The sequence below is a fragment of the Ranitomeya variabilis genome, chromosome 1, assembly GCF_051348905.1.
Source record: "Ranitomeya variabilis isolate aRanVar5 chromosome 1, aRanVar5.hap1, whole genome shotgun sequence".
NCBI lineage: Eukaryota > Metazoa > Chordata > Amphibia > Anura > Dendrobatidae > Ranitomeya > Ranitomeya variabilis.
The window spans coordinates 313,801,989-313,823,807 of NC_135232.1; the positions used below are offsets into that span (position 1 = coordinate 313,801,989).

The 21,819-nt window shown below is 46.6% G+C and overlaps 1 protein-coding gene across 1 annotated transcript in view; it reads right to left on the reverse strand.

Moving 5' to 3' along the window:
- TBC1D10A (TBC1 domain family member 10A) overlaps positions 1-20,115 on the reverse strand; it is a 91,027-nt gene extending 70,912 nt beyond the window's left edge. Inside the window, exon 1 of the mRNA XM_077297141.1 lies at positions 19,799-20,115. Within this exon, the coding sequence (XP_077153256.1) occupies positions 19,799-19,980 (182 nt within the window). The 5' untranslated portion in view covers positions 19,981-20,115. The remainder of the gene's footprint in view (positions 1-19,798) is intronic.
- Positions 20,116-21,819: the final 1,704 nt, after the last annotated feature.

Genomic DNA, 21,819 nt, shown 5'->3' on the forward strand with positions numbered 1-21,819 from the left:
TTTCTGAAGCAGATGGTGTCTTGCGCCTCCCTGATGTTTCAGGAAAGAGACTGTTGTCACATTGTCGGACATTATCCTGACATGGCGATTTTCCAGGATGTGTCGGTTCCACTTCAAAGCTTCCCAAACAGCGTACAGTTCTTTGAAGTTGGAGGAGCTCTGGGTGACTTCCTCCGGCCATCTTCCTTGAAGGAACCTGTTTTCTAAGTGAGCCCCCCAGCCCCAGGCGCTGGCATCTGTAGTGACTACTACGTGTGGCTCGGCAGACCATAATACCCCTTTCCTTAGGTTTTCTGGTTCTGTCCACCAAAGGAGAGACTCTCTTACCCGAGGAGTTAGTCTCAAAGTTCTGTCCAGAGAAGCTAGACGTCTGTCCCATTTGGACAGGATTAGTTTCTGCAGCGGCCTGGAATGGAACTGAGCCCATCTTACGCACAGAATACAGGCAGTCATTAGGCCGAGGACTCTCATGGCCACTCTTATTGACCCTCCTTGCCTTAAAAGGATCCGGATCTGGGACTGTATTGCTTCCAGCTTGGGCTCGGGGAGGAGAGATATTCTGTTTGTCGAGTCCAGATACACTCCCAGAAATGTTTTTCTGTGTTCTGGGGTTAGGTCGGATTTCTTCCAATTTATGACCCATCCTAATTCTTCCATCACCGAAATGGTTCGGTTCCTGTGATCTGATAGAATCTCTGGCCTTCTTGCGACCAGGAGGAAGTCGTCGAGATATGGGACTATTATGATCCCTTGACTTCTTATGAAAGCGACGATCTCGGACACCAGCTTTGTAAAGATACGGGGTGCTGAGGCAAGCCCGAACGGAAGGCACTGGAACTGGTAGTGACAGGTCCCGGATGGCAGAACTACCGCAAACCTCAGAAGCTTCTGAGACGAGGGGTGGACTGGGACCTGATAGTAGGCACTCTTCAGGTCGAGAGTGCACATCACGGCATTCCGATCTATGAGAAGGATCGCCGACCGGATAGACTCCATACGGAACCTCTTGTACCTCACCCAGGCATTCAGAGGCTTCAGATTTATTATAGTGCGAGATTCCCCGGATGGTTTTGCGATGGAGAAAAGGGAGGAATAATGACCCTGGCTTACTTCCCGAGGTGGTACTGGCACTATGACCTCTGAGGACAGCATGTCCTTTAGGTCTAACATCATTGGGGAGTCTCGCGTTATGACCGTAGGTGCAATAAATCTGTCTGGCGGAGGAGAGTAAAATTCGATACAGTAGCCCTCTGACAGTCCGAAGAACCCAATTGTTTTGAGTGATTCGCGCCCATTTGTGCGCGAAGTGATGGAGCCTCCCCCCTATAAGTGTGGCGTCATTGCGGTTTAGATTTTGAGGAGGGACTGAAAAAGAAACTTCTGTTTCTATTGCCCTGGTTACGGGAGCCTCTATAAGATCCTCTATGGGATCTACCTCCTCTAGAGTCAGTCTGTCTTCGGAAGGGGAATCCCCTCCGAAAGGACTGAGGTTTCCTAGTTTTGTCCTCCGGAAACCCCTTCTTTTTATCCGAAGCTGACTCTAGGATAGTATCCAGAGGAGGCCCGAATACTCGAGCTCCGGAGAAGGGGATTGAGCATAGCTTAGATTTGGAAGCACTATCCCCAGACCAGGATCTTAACCAGACCGCCCTCCTAGCCGCGTTCGATAGCGAACCACTCCTAGCCGAGAATCTGACTGATTCAGCAGTCATATCGGACAGAAAGGCCGTGGCGGACCTCATAATAGGGATGGATTTTAAAATTTCAGATCTCGGGGTCTTATTGGACAGGTGTTCTTCCAATTGACCCATCCAAAGATACATAGAGCGAGCTACCGAGGTAGCCGCTATGTTGGTTTTAATCAGAGCCGCGGAAGATTCCCAGGCTCTTTTCAAAAGGATGTCAGACTTTCTATCCATGGGATCGCGCAGGCTTGAAGAGTCCTCAAAAGGTATGGCAGTCTTATTAGCCACCTTCGCCCACTGGAACGTCAACCTTAGGGATTTCTTCCCACAGTTTTACGTCCTCAGGTTCAAATGGTAGACGAGCTTTGAACTCCTTGGATAACACCAGCCGGCGTTCCGCTTCCTTCCACTCCTCCATTATCATGGCTTTAATGTGCTCGCTAACGGGGAATACAGTCTGCTGACATGACATAAGTCCCCCAAACATCAGGTCCTGCCTGGACTGTGGTTTAGGAGTCTCTTCTATCTGCATGGTGCACCGTACTGCCTGCACCAGATCATTTGTCTCTTCTGCCTGGAAGAGATATTTTCTTTGGTGGTCTTGGCTTCCTGACGGAAGCTCGCCCTCTTCCTCTGAGACGAAGTCCTCTGAATTAGACTTGTCCTCAGAAGTAAACTCTGGTTCTCGTTCCTGTCTGGCCCCTCTTGCGGCTGGGAATAAGACTGGGCTTCTGCACCATATTGGATAACGAAGCCTGTACCTCCTCACGTATAAGGGATCTCATCTCTGACAGTAATGTCGGCTGTTCGTCCCTCACGACCTTAGACGTACAATCTGCACACAAAGTCTTTCCGTGGGAATCCGGGAGCTTCGCATTACAGATAGGGCATCTAGCAGATTTTCCCGAGGCCTTGCCGGATCTCCTAGCCTGACCAGAGGAACCAGAGGGGCCAGCAGGGGTTCCCTTATCCTTAAATGACATAAGATAGGGATAAGCGCTGGGGTAAGCCTGCTTCTAGGTGCGGATAGGGGTCTGCGCTATGCGCACTTACCACCTCCTCGACCGGCATACTCGCATCCATGATGAGTGAAGCAGGTCCCCGCAGCTTGTAGCGACGGAACAGGAGCGCTGAGGCGTCAGATCCGGAGCGCTGAGGCGTCGGTACAGGAGCGCCGAGGCGTCGGTACAGGAGCGCCGAGGCGTCGGAACCGGAGCGCCGAGGCGTCGGAACCGGAGCGCCGAGGCGTCGGAACCGGAGCGCTGAGTGAAGCAGGTCCCCGCAGCTTGAAGCGTCGGAACAGGAGCGCTTCAGCCGATATGCGTTCCACAGTGGAACGCACGCTTTCCCCTTTCAGTGCAGCGTTACCGGAAGTGGCGGTAACGGATGCCGAAAACCGGAAGTGACGCCGTCCTGGTCACTTCCGCGTAGGGACGCCGATCTGGATACCACGCTGCTCCATACAGCGTGGATGGCGTCTGCAGCCGAGAGCCTCCCACCGGGAGGAGCGGCTGCCACCAGGAGTCTCGTCCACTCCTGGTCTTTGGAGCAGAGGGACCCCCCACCGGAGGGTGTCTGCCCTGAGCCTCTTGACAGGGGGAAGGATATTGGCAAGCCGCACGATCCCCCTGAGCTCTGGTAAGCTTGCAGCTTTTCACTCGTGCGTCCTTTCCTTGCAGGGACAGGAAAAACACTGAGGATTAGGGGTGGGACATGACCTTTTAAACTAGTGTGTTTCCTGTCCCAGCAAGGGGAGGAGGACGTCCTCCAGGGTGCTGTCAGGATGAAGTCCTGGAAATAGATGCTCCATACCGTTCATTATGGCCCCATAGATGCTCGACATAAAGCTGTGCCATATATAATGCTCTGCACCGTTCATTATGGCCCCATAGATGCTCGACATAAAGCTGTGCCACATATAATGCTCTGCACCGTTCATTATGGCCCCATAGATGCTCCATAGAAAGCTGTGCCATATACAATGCTCTGCACCTTTGATTATGGCCCCATAGATAGCTGTGCCATATACAATGCTCTGCACCTTTGATTATGGCCCCATAGATAGCTGTGCCATATATAATGCTCTGCACCTTTGATTATGGCCCCATAGATAGCTGTGCCATATATAATGCTCTGCACCTTTGATTATGGCCCCATAGATAGCTGTGCCATATATAATGCTCTGCACCTTTGATTATGGCCCCATAGATAGCTGTGCCATATACAATGCTCTGCACCTTTGATTATGGCCCCATAGATAGCTGTGCCATATACAATGCTCTGCACCTTTGATTATGGCTCCATAGATAGCTGTGCCATATACAATGCTCTGCACCTTTGATTATGGCCCCATAGATAGCTGTGCCATATATAATGCTCTGCACCTTTGATTATGGCCCCATAGATAGCTGTGCCATATATAATGCTCTGCACCTTTGATTATGGCCCCATAGATAGCTGTGCCATATACAATGCTCTGCACCTTTGATTATGGCACCATAGATGCTCCACATAAAGCTGTGCCTTATATATAGTGCTCTGCACCGTTGCCCCATAGATGCTCCACATAAAGCTGTGCCTTATATATAGTGCTCTGCACCGTTGCCCCATAGATACTTCACATAAAGCTGTGCCATTGCTGCTGCAATAAAAAAAAACAAAACACATACTCACCTCTCTTGCTGCTTGCAGCTCCTCAGCGTCCGGTCCTGGCATCTCTCCGCACTGACTGATCAGGCAGAGGGCGGCGCGCACACTATATGCGTCATTGCACCCTCTGACCTGAACGGCGCCCGGCGGGTGGAACGAGGGAAGGTAAATATGTAATACTTACCTGCTCCCGGCATCCCGCTCCTTCCCCCGGACAGCTGGTCTTCGGTGCTGCAGCCTCTTCCTCTGTCAGCGGTCACCGGCACCGCTGATTAGAGAAATGAATTATGTGGCTCCGCCCCTATGGAGGTGGAGCAGCCTATTCATTTCTCTAATGAGCGATCCCATGTGACCGCTGAACAGGGGAAGAGCTGCGGCACCGAAGACCGTGGGACGGGCAGGGGGAGCGCCAGGAGCCCCGGAAGCAGGTAAGTATGCCTCAGCGCCCTCTCCCCCTCACCCGCCGACCGTGACTCGAGTATAAGCCGAGGGGGCACTTTCAGCCCAAAAATTTGGGCTGAAAATCTCGGCTTATACTCGAGTATATACGGTAAGTATCTTTGGAAAAAGGAAAAATTGCTGCTACATTTTTAAATTTCCTAAAATGCTAACAAAATGAAATAACATTTTACAAATGGTGCTGATATAAAGCAGAGATGTGGGACATGTTATTTACTAATGTTTTGCTATGGGATAAGTATCTGGATTAAAAGGGATAATCATTCAAAGTTTGAAACTTTGCAATTTTTTTTTTTTACAGTTTTGTAAAATTTGATTATTTTTTTTTTTTTATAAATTTGTTCACGTTTCATCAGCTTTTCACTGAGCAAAAAACAAAAACTGATGATGGTTTTTCAAGCTTCTATCTTCAGGCTCATTCAGATGACACGTCGGTCCGAGATCAGACCACAATGCCTCACAGAAATACATGAAGCCGTCAGGTTCGGCAGGGAGACCAGTGTCCAGACTGTGTGCGTGATCCGATCTTGGACCGACGTGCACAGAAGTCTGAATGAGCCTTAACAGTTTGTGAAAAACTGACAGCACAGTTAACGTTCTATACCCCAAAATGAAAAACAAACAAACAAACAAAAAAAAACAACTTCAACCCATCTTGCTGGTAGCACAACAGCTCTGGAAAAGAGAAAGACATTGCTCCCCCTTACCAGTGTCACAAAAAAACAACAACAAAAAAAACAAACAACATTTAAAGAATCACTTGGCTATGTAGAAGTGTTCCAGACTTATTACCATGTACAGTGGGGGAAATAATTATTTGATCCCTTGCTGATTTTGTAAGTTTGCCCACTGACAAAGACATGAACAGTGTATAATTTTAAGGGTAGGGTAATTTTAACATTGAAAGAGAGAATATCAAAAATAAAATCCAGAAAATCACATTGTATAAATTATATACATATATTTGCATTTTGCAGTGAGAAATAAGTATTTGATCCCTACCAACCATTCTCACCTTCCGGCGTCCCCGGCAGTCTTCCTAGTCCTCACGATGCTCCCGTTCCCAGTAATACATTGCGAGAATGACCTGTGATGACGTAGCGGTCTCGCGAGACCGCTACGTCATCTGGGGTCATTGCCACGAGGCATTACTGGGAACGGGTGCTTTGGAATAGCGGGAAGACTGCCGAGTACGCCGGAAGGTGAGAATATCATAATTTTTTATTATAATTCTTTTTTTTTTTAACAATTATTTGGTTCCCAGGGCCTGGAGGAGAGTCTCCTCTCCTGCACCCTGGGTACCAACCGCACATGATCCGCTTACTTCCCGCATGGTGGGCATAGCCACATGCGGGAAGTACCGTATTTTCCGGCGTACAAGACGACTTTTTAACCCCTGAAAATCTTCTTAAAAGTCGGGGGTCGTCTTGTACGCCGGGAATCGCCTTGTACGCCGGGTGTATATGGTGGGTGGGGGGGGGAGTGATCCTGATGACGACGAGGGGGCGTCTCACAGAAAAGTGAGTATCCCCCATTACCTTATCATAGCGCTGCAGCGTGGGGTCTCTGTGCTGGGAGCGGCGGCGGCTGCTGTGCTGTGGCGGCTCCTCTTCTGCAGTGTGGGGCCTGTGGGGCGGTGGCGGCGGCGGCGTATCTTCATGCAGTCGGGGCTCCTCCGGCATCTCAGCCTGGAAGCCCCGCCGGCAACTCCATCGGTACAATGCGCTGGCCTCCGGGAAAATGGCCGCTGCTTAGATTCAGATCTCGTTGAGATCTGAATCTGAGCATGCGCAGCCCCCAGCGGCCGGGCCACCGCATCGCACCTATTGAGCTGCCTCCGGGAAAATGGCCACTGCTCAGATTCAGATCTCGTCTCCCGAGATCTCGGGACGAGATCTGAATCTGAGCAGCGGCCATTTTCCCGGAGGCCACCTGACCGCATTGTACCCATGGAGTTGCCGGCGGGGCTTCCAGTCTTTGAGATGCCGGAGGAGCCCCGACTGTATGAAGATACGCCGCCGCCACCGCCCCACAGCACCAGAGGCCCCACACTGCAGAAGAGGAGCCGCCACAGCACAGCACAGCACAGCACAGCACAGCAGCCGCCGCTCCCAGCACAGAGACCCCACGCTGCAGCGCTATGATAAGGTAATGGGGGATACTCACTTTCCTGTGAGACGCCCCCTCGTCCTCATCAGGATCACTCCCCCCCCCCCCCAAAAGGCACATATTCACCGGCCCTATAAGACGACATAGGGTGTATAAGAAGACCCCCGACTTTTAAGAAGATTTTATTTTTTAACTGGTAAAGTTGGGGGGTCGTCTTATACGCCCAGTCGTCTTATACGCCGGAAAATACGGTAAGTGGATCAATGCATTCCTATGTGTGCGGAATCCCCGCGATCCCGCACAAGGAATGAACATGCTGCGTTTTTTCCGGAATGCGATTCCGCCGTGGAAAAAAAAGCAGCATGTGCACAAAAAATGCGGAATGCATTCTAATAATAGGATGCTTAATGTATGTGGGGTTTTTATCCGCGTTTTTATAGCGAAAAAAAACGTGAAAATTCCTGAACGTGTGCACATAGCCTAAAGGTTTCAAATCCTGCAGTGTCCGCAACGTCTCCCTGCTCAAGAAGACACACGTGCAGGCCTGTCTGAAATTTGCCAATGAACACCTGGATGATTCTGTGAGTGATTGGGAGAAAGGGCTGTGGTCAGATGAGACAAAAATTGAGGTCTTTGGCATCAACTCAACTCGCTGTGTCTGGAGGAAGCGAAATGTTGCCTATGACCCAAAGAACACTGTCAAGCATGCAGGTGGAAACATTATGTTTTGAGGGTGTTTCTCGGCTAAGGGCACAAGACTACTTCACCGCATCAATGGGAGAATGGATGGAGCCATGTACCGTAAAATCCTGAGTGACAACCTCCTTCCCTCTGTCAGGACATTAAAAATGGGTCGTGGCTGGGTCTTCCAGCAAGACAACCACCCAAAACATACAGCCAAGGCCACAAAGAAGTGGCTGAAAAAGAAGCACATTAAGGTCATGGAGTGGCCTAGCCAGTCTCCAGACCTTAATCACATAGAAAATTTATGGAAGGAGTTGAAGCTCCGAGTTGCCAAGCGACAGCCTCAAATTCTTAATGATTTAGAGATGCATTCAACAAAAGCTTAGGCCCTGATAATTAAAACTTGAGTTTCGTACACCAATTTTACCAAGGGACATGCAGGAGTAAAATGTGCAAAATTTGTTAAGAGGCAGAAGCCTCTTAATGAATTTAGAAAATCTAAGTATTGTGCGCCTCCTCACCAGAAATGTCACTTCAGTCTTGGAGTGGAATACAGTTTTCTGGCGTAAGAAAAGCAGGCACTTTTGCCGACTCCGACAGGTGGGGGGCATGGACAGCTGCTCCCAGGCTATGCCTATTTTGGTGACGCTGCTTCAAACTAGTATAAAAACATCTAACGTCTCAAAATATTTCCTCAGAAATGGAGTTGTACAAAAATTAAGACTATTCAGATTTTTCTACACCAGTTTATGGATGTAAAGACTGATGAATCAGGTCCATAAACTGAAAGATTTTCTGCATGTTGTAAAGTTTTGCAGAAATCCTCTGGAGGTCACAGGAGTTAATTACCTGCTCATCTTTTCTACTTTGGTGGGTTATGATCTGACGGGGCATGACTTAACCATTGTGCCCTACTGGAAACAGCAAAGAGGAAAAGCTTCTGCTGAAGTCAATGGTAAAAATCATTCAACCTCTTCCATTCAAAAAACAAAACCACCCCCCGCCTCCAGAAAAACAAAAACAAAAAAAAAACCTACAGCTTTCCCATGAGTATTTTGCAACTGAGGGAGGCTGATGGACGCTGATGGACAATGGGAGGATGAGGTCAGCAACACACTTGCGAAAGTAAGATAAAAAGCAGCCAAGACCTTTAAATATTCCTTGAGCTTCATCCAATCCTAGCAGATTGGGCCTCGGGCTGAGGTCTCCACATGCTGGATGCCAACTCAAACCTCACCTCCCAAGATTTCGCCTGGGGCCATATCTCCTGTCATGATTCGGAGCTCATGGAGGACAAAGAGCAGTCCACCATGATGCCTAAGACAGACAAACATACAATCACATGCTGATTTTTTTTTTTTAATAAAGTAAAATATACAGAAAAAAACAACAACAAAAAAAAACACGAGAATCCTATAAAAACAGTGGCAATATTTTAAAAAGGACATGACAGCCCCATTTACAGAGGACTTAAAATCCTAATGCTCAAAAGTCCATACACTTACACTAACATTATAGTCCTTGACTGCAGGAATAGAGAAATAAAACATTCTGCAAAACTTACAAACATCTGTGCAAGAGAGGTCTCCACATCATACAACTCACGTTTAACAATTCTTTTTTTAAATATGTTTTTTCAAATAATGCATTAGAATAAAAAAATTAAATAAAAAAAAAACTAAAAAAAACCCTCCTACATATTGTAGGACAAATCCAATCTACTGATCTCTAGATATTTATATTATGGGGTGACTGAAGAACTAGCAGTCTTCTGGGAAGCCTGGCTGTGGAGTCTGTAAGCCAAACCACCAACCCCGACTGTGCGATTTCCCTGACTTCCAACTCCTCAGGACTGCCTCAATACTGAGCATGTACATAAAGTGCAGCACAGATTCATCTCTCATAAACCTCCGACTCCACAGCACTGGTTACTACTGAGCATGTACATAAAGAGCAGCACAGATTCATCTCACCTAAACCTCCGACTCCACAGCACTGGTCACTACTGAGCATGTACATAAAGAGCAGCACAGATTCATCTCACCTAAACCTCCTACTACTCCACAGCACTGGTCACTACTGAGCATGTACATAAAGAGCAGCACAGATTCATCTCACCTAAACCTCCGACCCCACAGCACTGGTCACTACTCAGCATATACATAAAGTGCAGCACAGATTCATCTCACCTAAACCTCCTACTACTCCACAGCACTGGTCACTACTGAGCATGTACATAAAGTGTAGCACAGATTCATCTCACCTAAACCTCCTACTCCACAGCACTGGTCACTACTCAGCATATACATAAAGTGCAGCACAGATTCATCTCACCTAAACCTCCTACTACTCCACAGCACTGGTCACTACTGAGCATGTACATAAAGAGCAGCACAGATTCATCTCATCTAAACCTCCGACTCCACAGCACTGGTCACTACTGAGCATGTACATAAAGTGCAGCACAGATTCATCTCACCTAAACCTCCTACTACTCCACAGCACTGGTCACTACTGAGCATGTACATAAAGTGCAGCACAGATTCATCTCACCTAAAAGCAGAGATAGTTAGATCAGGAACAGAGCAGATATTTATAGGACATTCCGCACTGAACCTAATTTAGTATATATTTTAGGAGCCTGTCCATTTTACACCAACTCCGACTTTACCAAAATGGACACCAACTGACTCCACGCCCCTGTTGGGAAAGTCTGAGACATCTACAGTATCATACCCATACTTTCTGACATCACATTCACGTTCATATTTCACCGATGCTTGTCCGCCTATGAATAAATGTAGAATCAGTAGTGTTTGTGTTTTATCACCTAGGAGAGCAGCGTTCCAGAACTATTGGCACTCACCGTACAAAACTACTTCTCTGCCAAAATGAAAACATCCAAAACATGTCAGATATTTGGACACTTTAATCACAGCCTAACATTGGTACATAAGGGTGAGGTTCTTCATCCAGATGTTTCCTCTGTGCTTCCTTCTTGATGACCCAGCTCTCGGACTTATACCTACATGTAGTCACCAAACCACAGCAGACTGCTACCTGTATCACAAAGCATGGCAGCGTTGTAGAAAACACTTCATACCAAAGTCTATGGGGAAAATCATTCAACTTCCTCAATATAAAACAGCAACGGATTACATTAAAGGGATTGTCCCATATTCAAACTTTATCCTAATCACAGGATAGGTAGGAAGTGCCTGACCACTTGGATTATCATTGGTCACAAGAAACGGTGTCCTACATTTTAATGGAGGAATTCATGCAGGCTGCCATCATTATTTATAGGTCTGATAAATTGCTGAGTGCTGTAACCTGCTCCCTCAAGCAGTGAATGTAAAAGAGGTAACGCATGCACATTACCGCTCAATTCACACAGGCGACTTGGAGAACTTGTTCCCACTCAAACACTTAGGTCCGGTCCTGTAGAGGGGTGGCAAGCTCTGAAACCCCCGTCAACCTATGATGGGCTGTAGAAGCAATGTCTGCCCATTTGTGCCTTACAATGCACATTCAGATGTTGGAATATTTCCTTTCTTTCAAGCCAATAGTGGCATCACTCCAGATGCAGTAAAGGAACACTTAGAAGGGTATTTGCACACAGCACCTTTCTCAGGCAGATTCTGAGAACTGAAAAAGCACAGACACAATAAACATATGCACTGCTATATCAGATTGACTTTCTCCACTACAGTCTCAAAAGTCATGAAGCGACTAACAGAAGTGACCGGTCCATTCTTCAGGTCAAACATTTCTAATTTTTTTAACCCACTCCACGTACAATAGGGCAGAATTTCACTTCTGCACCAATTAAATCAATTTGTATTGGAAGGTTGAACCATGAGCTCACTGAATAAAGATCACCTGAGATGGAAATGCGGTGGATGTGTCGTGGAATATACATTCGGAGGGCTGTGCTGAGATTTCAATAAATCTCATCCACAGCTTGTGGGATTTTTACATGCAAAAATTGAATTGACTATTTGGTGAGTTTTTTACCTCAGTATTTGTAAGACAAAACCAAGAGTGGAACAGAGGAAAAGTATAATAGAAACACGTCACCACTTCTGTATTTTTCACCCGCTCCTGGTGAGGGAGGTGTAAAAAAAAAAAAAAAAAAAAAAAAAAAACCCTCACCAAATACTCAAGGTGTGAACATGGCCTTACAGTCGGCAACATGTACATTTTGTTGGTTTTTTTTGCAGAAAGAGCATGGATTTTTTGAGGACTTTCCTCATCAACTTCAATGAGGGGAGTAAAAATCTGAAATCAAATTATAGTGCTGAGGATTTTTATGCGATATACTCTTTATACCTACTGGCCTCCAGCAAAGATGGGACAGGAACAAGGGAAGCAGCAGAAATTTGGTAAGAAGAGTACAGGTTTGTTTTTTTTTTTGCAGGTCATAGTTTTAGTACTTTGTAGAAGCCTTTCTACTTGTTGCATGCGGACACAGGGCAACATATCTTCCATACTTACTAGAACATTTCACATAGAATACTGTAATGATAAAAAGCCATGTCCTAAACATGACAATCTTACACCTTAACTTGCATTTTTATCTGTACATTGGAACCAGCACCAGGAACTACAACATTTCTGGAAAAATAAACCTTAACAGAGGATAAAAAGTCTAAGACACCAATAGACTGGAGCAAGAAGGAATCAGTGAGGCACATAAGTTGGAAAATACCAGGAGCCCACCCATATGTTTGTCTAGCAGTCTGGACGTCCTTAATGACAAGAATGGAAAATACTGCGTAGAATGAAAATCTTTAACCATGAAGCAGAAAAGTGTTGAGGGACCCGGCTGTAGCACAGCCGTTCTATACAGTGCTCCTAGAAGAACCTGGAGTCCTCAGTGTATGTAGGAAGGACAGAAGCTGGAGAGGGGTAATGACATATAACCAGGTATTGGGTGCTCATCCACTGGTGAAACCATGGAACGACAATAATCAACACATCAAGGTTTAATACAGTATTCATAGTCACAGATTGGAGCCACGCGATGACTGACGGAACTAAAATAGCAAGACTTCTCTCATTCAGGGAATAATCCATGAACATCCATATCTGTCATCTGCAGCAAGTATGATGCAGGAGGCCGAGAACGCCACAAAAGCAGTTCCCAACATCCCAATTAGGATTTATTCACACATCGGTATTTTATGCCAAAACCAGGAGTGTCTCCAAAACATCAAACAGGCGTCAGTCTTTAAATAAGAGCTCCCATCAAAATCTGAATCCTCTTAATATATTGCAATCACCACTCTATATAGCACTGTGTACTTACAATTGCTCATTTTTCCTTTCTAACCAATTAATTCTTCTCTTTTCCATTCAAAACAGACTAGCTTAATCCTTCCAAGCTCTATGTACAAACAGGAGGTCAATTTTCCCTGTATGACTCATAGGTCACTGCAAAAGTCCCTGGCAGGAAGGAGCAGCTGGGGCAGGAGGAGAGAACAGGGGAATTATTTCTGCAGGGACATACTTTGTTTTTACATAGAGCTGAGATAAGAGAAGAATTAACTGGGTAGAAAAGGGAAAATGAGCAATTGTAAGTACACAGTGCTCTATAATATGATGACTGCAAGACTTTAAGACAATAAAAACTTTGATGGGAGTGCTTCCTTATAGTTTTTCTCTATCAATTCCACTTCTGGTTTAGGCATAGAAACACTGATGTGTGCACAGGCCCTAACAGGAAAGATGGTACTGTGATATAAATGGGTGTTCTACCATGATATAACAATGATAGGCCACTTTCGTATACACTTTGGGCCTGGTTCATTATGGCATTTGTGCCATATACTGTAATTTGCACTTTTTTTTTAATATAAATGTAGTTTTAGTGCGTTAGTCTGTTTTTCCGTTCGTCACTATGGGTGGAGATTAGAGAGTTGTGAGATATTTGCAACTATTTGAAAAGTTGCTATATTTATTTTATGTACACCAGAAATCTTGGCATATTGTGTTTCCCGAAAGGAGAGACTTTTTGCCCTAGAAGTCACAAAAAAGGAAAGACGATAAAAAAATAAAAAGACTAATTTTGATGTTGTGTAAAATTCAAACTGTATGAACCATTTTTGAAGAATTCAGCATAAAAAAAGGCAAACAGAACAAGGCAAAAATGAAAATGGACTTTACCCCCCCATCTCACATATCAAATGATGACGGGCCCTTTGTGTTTGACTTCTTCCTTACTGTCCAGATCTGTCAGAGAAGGAGACATTCACATTTCACCAACAGGCTGAAACCCTGCAGATGCCCTTTCCATCACATACACACGCATTAAACATGTGGTTTCCAAGGGGCAGGGATTTTTAAACAAAATGTAAAATCCTTTGTCCTTTGGTCTCTTTTCCTGTAGGTCTCCCTTTGTTTATACTATTTTATGAAACTGGAAGACGAGAGTTACAAAAATCCCTAAATGCCGTTCCCTTGTTATGAATGTGAAGTCTGCCAATGTACACCGAGCCGATGCCAGTCTGTACTCAATAACACAATGGCCTTGCAGATTCTGCTCACACAAATACATGGCCTCCACAGGTTACTTTCCAGCATATAGGGCAGAACATGGGCTTTCTTCCACTAGCTGTTCTGTATTTTAGAGTGGAAACAGGATGTTTGCTAAAGAGGAACTAAAGGGAAAAGTTATTATGTACAAACAGTGTGTGTTTGGATGGTACAAAAGTTCAGATAAAAGGGTAAAAAATAAAATAAATAAATAAATAAATAAAGAGTGGCATATGCGTAAAGAAACATGAAAAGAATTCCCCCAGTAGTGTAGGCATCACTAGTATATGCCATCGCTTCCTAATCTGAAGTCCGACAGCTAGAAAGGCGGCTAATTCCAAGAAAGAAGAGACTGTACAACTAATTCACTTCAATTAGGCCATGATACAGTTCCCCCATGTCAAATAGCTGGGAGGAGTGGTGATCAGGATAACTGCCGAAGAGACATCGCGCTCTACCGTTGGGTGGGGATCTTGAAATTCAGAGCCAACCAATGTGGTGGCATGTCCTTGCAACATGCCATATTGTCTCAGAGAAAACAATGTGACCATCTCTTCCAAAAATTCGAGTCAGCCGGCACCTCCATACATATTAGACCATCGGCCGAACCTTACGATATTGGCGGGTTTAGCTGACATTTGTCTAATGGGTATGAGGGCCTTTGGCATCACAATGCACAACAGCAAGAGGGAGGTGAACATCAAGTACATGACTTACGAGTGACCAATAAACCCATAACAGGAAACAGCAGAGGAACACGACTAATAACCTGAACTAGAAAAAAAAATCATACCTAGAGCTTCTGTAGTAAGGGAATCACAACAACATTTCATTCTCTGCCCATTTTCTGAATGGTCATCCCTAGTAACTTACATGTCAATGATTACATGTTTTTTTTCCTATAGAGCCAATTATGTTAAAGAGAACCTGTCATGTTGATCTCTACTCATCATTGAGCTGCGATGTCAACCTGCAGGGCTGTGGAGCCAGAGTCCATTTTTGTGGTGTTGGTATAAAATGAAACCATTCCTAAAATATATAATACATTGGGTTCAGTAGTTCAGTGTAGGATGTGCTGTAGAGGTTTTCATAATTTGGGAAAGTAATGAAATGTCCTATAAATGTCTATTCTGTTCCTGAACTAAGGATCTTGGCTTCTAGGTGACATGAATCTGTGCTGCACTTTATGTACATGCTCAGTAGTGACCAGTGCTATGGAGTAGGAGGTTTAGGTGAGATGAATCTGTTCAGTACTTTATATACATGCTCAGTAGTGACCAGTGCTATGGAGTAGGAGGTTTAGGTGAGATGAATCTGTGCTGCACTTTATGTACATGCTCAGTAGTGAGGCAGTGCTGTGGAGTAGGAGGTTTAGGTGAGATGAATCTGTGCTGCGCTTTATGTACATGCTCAGTAGTGACCAGTGCTGTGGAGTTGGAGGTTTAGGGGAGATGAATCTGTGCTACACTTTATGTACATGCTCAGTAGTGAGCCAATACTGTGGAGTCGGGGAAATTGAGGAGTCAGGAGGTTTGGCTTACCAACTCCACAGCTCTGTGCGCCACCAAGATTTTACTGAAGACGGTCAGGAGACCAATCTGTGAAAGGCTTCATACAGAAGGGCAAATGCTTTCAAATAGGAGGCAGAACCAGACACCCTACCCAAGTCCTGCTTCTATACAACAAACAAAAGCTTATTAGGCTATGTGCACACGTTGCAGATTTCCTGCAGACCTGCTGCGTTTTTTTCTGCGCAGAAACGCTGCAGATCTGCAAGTGATTTACAGTACAATGTAAATCAATGGCAAAAAAAAACAAAACCGCTGTGCTAATGGTGCGGAAAAATCTGCACGGAAAACGCAGCAGATTCAAAAAAGGACCATGTCACTTCTTTGTGCAGATCTGCAGCATTTCTGCACCCATTCCATAATAGAAATCTGCAAGGGTAAAGACACATGAAATCCGCAGGAAAACCGCACAAAATCTGCAAGAAAAATGCATCAAATTCACACCTGCGTTTTCTGCCAAGAGATGCAGAATCCGCACAGAAAATTCCAGAGGCTAATCTGCAACTTGTGCACATACCCTTACAGTCAAATTTCAAATGCTGAATAAAGAACAACCACCATGCGGATTTCTTCACTAAAGTATCTATTGAAGCTGCATAACAGTGCCATTATGCCCATGCCTTTACTTTAAAGAGAACCGGTCAGCACAATTTGCAAGTTAAAGTTTGGAAGGAACGGTACTGTGGATGAGCGACATCATGATCATAAAGGTCAAGAACGTGCACAAATCCAGCATGGTTTGATTTCTACCATGTGCGGATGGCTATGCGGTCACAATCATTAGTTGCAATGTAGCAGTGTAGTCTTTTCTAGCATTAGTTTGTACAGACCATTCCAGCCAAATTACTTATCTGACGTAACTGGACATGACACTTCAGGGTGCTGGTGAAGGTCTGACCACTGGGGCCAGCATGGACCTGCAGAACAAGGAAGTGGAGAGGTAGGACCCCTGCGTGTTGCTGACCTGTACCAATATACCACTCAGACCTAAGGGAAGAAGGGAATGCATCACATTCATGTTTTCAGATTACCGTGCTTGTAGGCAGGCATTTATATAACTGGCTACCTAAGATCTGCCAAGCTCGGTCACACAACATCTAAAAAGAAGGATGACTAAATACTCACTAGCTAGGGAGAATCACTGTATTCATCACTTTCAGATATATTTTTCAGAAGAAGGATTTGATTCATTTTAAGTAACCTAAATTGTGCAAAAAAAAAATGTTCTTTGGATTTATGTCTCTGACCTCTCTGGCATTACATAACATTACTTGTAAGGAGATCAATCAATTGGCTCAGAGCGGCTTGGGTATGGCGATCGTCCATTAATGTTCACTCTCGAAAACTAAGATTCTGTAGTATTTACTAAAGTCAATAAGCTGGGGATGAAATGTAACACAATCTACTCGTTACCGGCTGCTTCACGTATCACATGCGTCACTGGCATTGTATGAAGAGACCTCACAAAACAGATGGGGTTAATGGCTTGAGGCCAGTCGCAAATAATACGTTTGGTATTGCACTCTCAGTCACATGACCCTAAACTGCATGATGCGCCTTGTAAAGTATGCGAGTCACACAGCCTACGTAAAGAGGACCGCCGAGGTCTCCAGACATGTCCGTGTTAGACAGATTTGTATTTGCCATACATAATAAGCCTGGAGCATCTTCTGTAACATGCCGTTCCTAGAAATGTATAAATGAAATTGACAACTGGGAGTTACCCGTTCAGGGTGCCCCTACTGTCCAATATCAGACCCTGCTGGACATCTGGGTGTTACCATTCCCCTACTCTGTTTATTTAAGGGGTTAACAAGATTAGATGGGCATTTAACTGCAAAATAATCACTAACGAACATTGTTAAAAATGCTCATATTGCTGTGTAAACAGGCTGTCGATCACCCGATGAATGAGCAAAGCGCTTATTCATCAGGTGAAATGATCTTTTGCGCAACAACAACAAAAATCATCATCCAAGGTGATGCATTATCCTGTGTAAACCGCACTTTCACTGCCGAGAAATATGGCAGCCTCTAGTATAGACTGCTCCGTGCGCATCATCTGCCCGTGTAAACAGGCAAATGACTACTGATCTGTAAAAGTTTACCGATCGGCGGTTGTAGCGTGTCGCCGGTTGGTTGGTGTAAACAGACCCTTAGAAGCCAAGTCTGCAGTCAGTATGCACAGATTCCCCATGTGGTTGGGTGCTGCTGATGTGACTGCATATATACGCGGCCATGTGCCAACTAGACTCCTGAGCTGCATCAGACTAGTCGGCATGTGACTGACAGTGTACACATCGCATATGTGGTCACTTGGCTGCCCAACCGGATGGGGAATACAGGAGAATTGCAGACTTCATTTTAGCTGGGACCATACCTTTAAAGAATCTAGGAGGAATAACGTAGGAACGGTACGAGGTAGAATTATGGGGGGGGGGGGAATGGCCTCTCATGGGAGAAAAGCCATAAAAGGGTCTAGGATGGTGAATGCTGTCTCCTACTAACTACAAAGGGGTAAAAACTGCATAAAACACTCATTACGTGGTAGAGTGGGAAAGCTATTGTAGTGTTAATTCTCCTAAGTCACAAATCAGATCTCGCACATATTCATGTAAGATTTCCTGGGTGCACCTGTCACATTATAGGACCGGTATATGGCCGCCGCCGCCGCCTGTCACATTATAGGACCGGTATATGGCGGCCGCCGCCGCCTGTCACATTATAGGACCAGTATATGGCGGCCGCCGCCGCCGGTCACGTTATAGGACCGTTATATGGCCGCCGCCTGTCACATTATAGGACCGGTATATGGCCGCCGCCTCCTGTCACATTATAGGACCGGTATATGGCCGCCGCCGCCTGCCTGTCACATTATAGGACCGGTATATGGCCACCGCCGCCTGCCTGTCACATTATAGGACCGGTATATGGCCACCGCCGCCTGCCTGTCACATTATAGGACCGGTATATGGCCGCCGCCGCCTGTCACATTATAGGACCGGTATATGGCCGCCGCCTCCTGTCACATTATAGGACCGGTATATGGCCGCCGCCACCTGTCACATTATAGGACCGGTATATGGCCACCGCCGCCTGCCTGTCACATTATAGGACCGGTATATGGCCACCGCTGCCGCCTGTCACATTATAGGACCGGTATATGGCCGCCGCCTCCTGTCACATTATAGGACCGGTATATGGCCGCCGCCACCTGTCACATTATAGGACCGGTATATGGCCGCCGCCGCCTGTCACATTATAGGACCGGTATATGGCTGGTCCAAATAACTAAAGCAATTGTTACCATCCACCTCTCGTGTCTCCCCTTTTCCTCATAGTTTGTAAGCTTGCGAGCAGGGCCCTCATTCCTCCTGGTATCTGTTTTGAACTGTGATTTCTGTTATGCTGTAATGTCTATTGTCTGTACAAGTCCCCTCTATAAGTTGTAAAGCGCTGCGGAATATGTTGGCGCTATATAAATAAAATTATTATTATTATATGGCCGCCGCCTGTCACATTATAGGACCATGGGCCAGATATCTCCACAGAAGCATTATGGGGCTTCCAGAGGGAAATGAGCGCTCTACCCTTCCCATATGGGCTCATACTCACACATAGCAGTGCCGGGTATTGACGTGAGAGCCATCAGACTAATCCTGTAGGATCTGTATAGCACCGGCCCTAGGGAGAAGCCCGCTGCCCACCGAGCACCCCATGGAGCCGGGATGGGGGCCTGTGCCAGTCACTGAACCGGAGCATGGAAGAAGATGGTTCCTGGCATAACACAAGGGGGCAGATTGGGCTCCTTGGTGACCAGTATCCGCTCATGTCTGAACACCGCTCTATCCGAGGGTCAGCCTCTACGACACCCGGGCCATTCCATTCCAGCTGAGCACCTGGCTGTTACTGGATAGGACCCTAGAGCAGATTATTGGGGCTGTCAGTCGCTTGTGGGCTGTCAGTCACCGGGCCCGCCTCTGACCTGCCCATAGAAGTGTATGCCTGGCGGAGCGCAGACCGGCCGTCTCCCGGAGGCTGCAGGGTCCCGCCGGCTTCATTCCCACTGCAGCCGCTCAGCACGTCCCGGAGCAGCACAACACTCACCGGCCGCCGTTCTCCTCGGTCTTGATTAGGAAGCCGTACTTGTCAGTCCTCCTCTCCACAGTAAAGCCGTTCACTTCGGAGTCCGATCCTAGAGACTCCAGTTCCGGGTCACTGAGGGTCTCCCTGGTTCCACGTAGACTAGCAGACGGCGACACGCTGCCCTCCCCGGGGCTCCGCGCCATCCCGGCTCCCCTCCAGCTCTTCACCAGCACGGAGCCATCACCTCGCCCCGGCCCCCGCCGCACCTCGCACTCGGCTGCTCTCCCTACAGCTGCAGACACCTCCCGGGGCCTCTTCAACTGGCCCCGCCCCGCCAGTCTACTAGCCAATTGCTTGTCAGGGAGCAACACAGTCAGCCAATAGATGCGCGCAGCCTGTCTGCCAGCCAATCAGCACACAGAACAAACGTGTCGGTCAAGTAAGTATCCCGCCATACATCTCCTAAATCATCTAAGTAGCCAGGCTTTCCCTCCAGCCAATCGCTGTGCACCTTTATCGACCACAGCCAATGACAGGCTCAGATTCTTGGTGTCAATCTGCGTGACGCCTCCATGCCCGATACTAGCGCTGCAGCCGCCGAGTCCTGTAAACACTCTCATCCTGTCACTCACTGAGCGCGGCCCTCATGGGGTCAGCAGCACCCGGGACTCCTCCCAGCCGCAGGGTCCTCACTGGCGCCCCCCAGGGACAGGTGGGAGATGCCATGTCACCAAGCCTGAGAGCGCAGTCCTGACAGCTGGGACTGAGGGGGCGGAGCTAGGGAGAAGGCTGCTCAGGCCCCGCCCCTCAGGCCCTGCACTATGGATGGCCTATACATATAGGGTGTAATGGGCTTTCTGTCTGGGGCAGGACGTGCACCATACACACTGTCAGGATGCCACTTGTCTCCCTCTCCCATCATGTGCCTACAGCTATGGATCCAGCTCCTCGGAAGGAAGCATAAACTTGGTGAAAACCTTTAAAGAGAACCTGTCATCAGGATCATCCATGTTAAACTAAAGGCACAGGCAGCATGGCGCTGACATAGTGATGTAATACACACCGTAGTGTAAAAAGCTGCAGCCTGGTCTTCGTTTACTCATCATGATGAATTTCGGTTTCCTCAGCACTTCGTGGCGGAACTGTGGGTAGGGTCTCCGGCCCAGTGGGCTCAGCCAGGCCCCTCCGCTGCCTCTATTGCATTCCTCAGCGGTAGTGTTACACGATCATGGTCGAGTGTGATCCGAGTATCGCAGCTTTGTGCACCGATGACAGGTTCTCCTTGAAGGGATTGTCCAGGCTGCGGCCATAAGTCTTCAGAAGCTCCGTGTGACTGCAGACTACTGACCCACGACACGGTGCCATACTGCGGTATTGTGACTTGTTATGTAGTCACCACCGACTAGGCTAGTGCTTCCCTCCAGTTGTGTCTGCGGTGAGGAGACTAGTCTGCATGTGACCACAAGTCTGTACATCATGTGCCCACCCTCTCCCTGTGGCGGTAACGTGGAATCGTGACAGCATGCCTACCACACGCAGCCACGATTCATTAGATGCGGCCACATAGAATGACTGTAGACTCTGGTTCCAAGACTGGACAACCCCATTAAGGCCACGTTCACCCATAGTGTAAACTGCAGTTTTGGGGAAGGAAATCTTTTAAGTATCACAATTCAGACAAAGTGGATGTGATTTCATGAAAACTTGAGTCCAATGTGGATTATTTTGGGTGTAGGTTTTTCCCTATAGGTTTTAATGGCGAGCATAAATAACAGTTACGGGTCTAAGTGCAGAATTCTAAAGTTAATGAATTAACGTAACACTGCTTCAAAACTGCACGAAAAACACCAAAAATGGGAAAATGCAGCAAAAAAATAAATAAAAATCGAATCAGAGCAGATTGCCATTTGTTTTTTTTGGTGCAGAAAAAATACAGCCGAGAATAAGCAGCGTTTATTTGCACATGGGAATATGGTCATAAAGTAATGTAAAAATATTATTTATGCAAGTGTTGGACGTATCTGTAAGTGGGGAGACCCGAG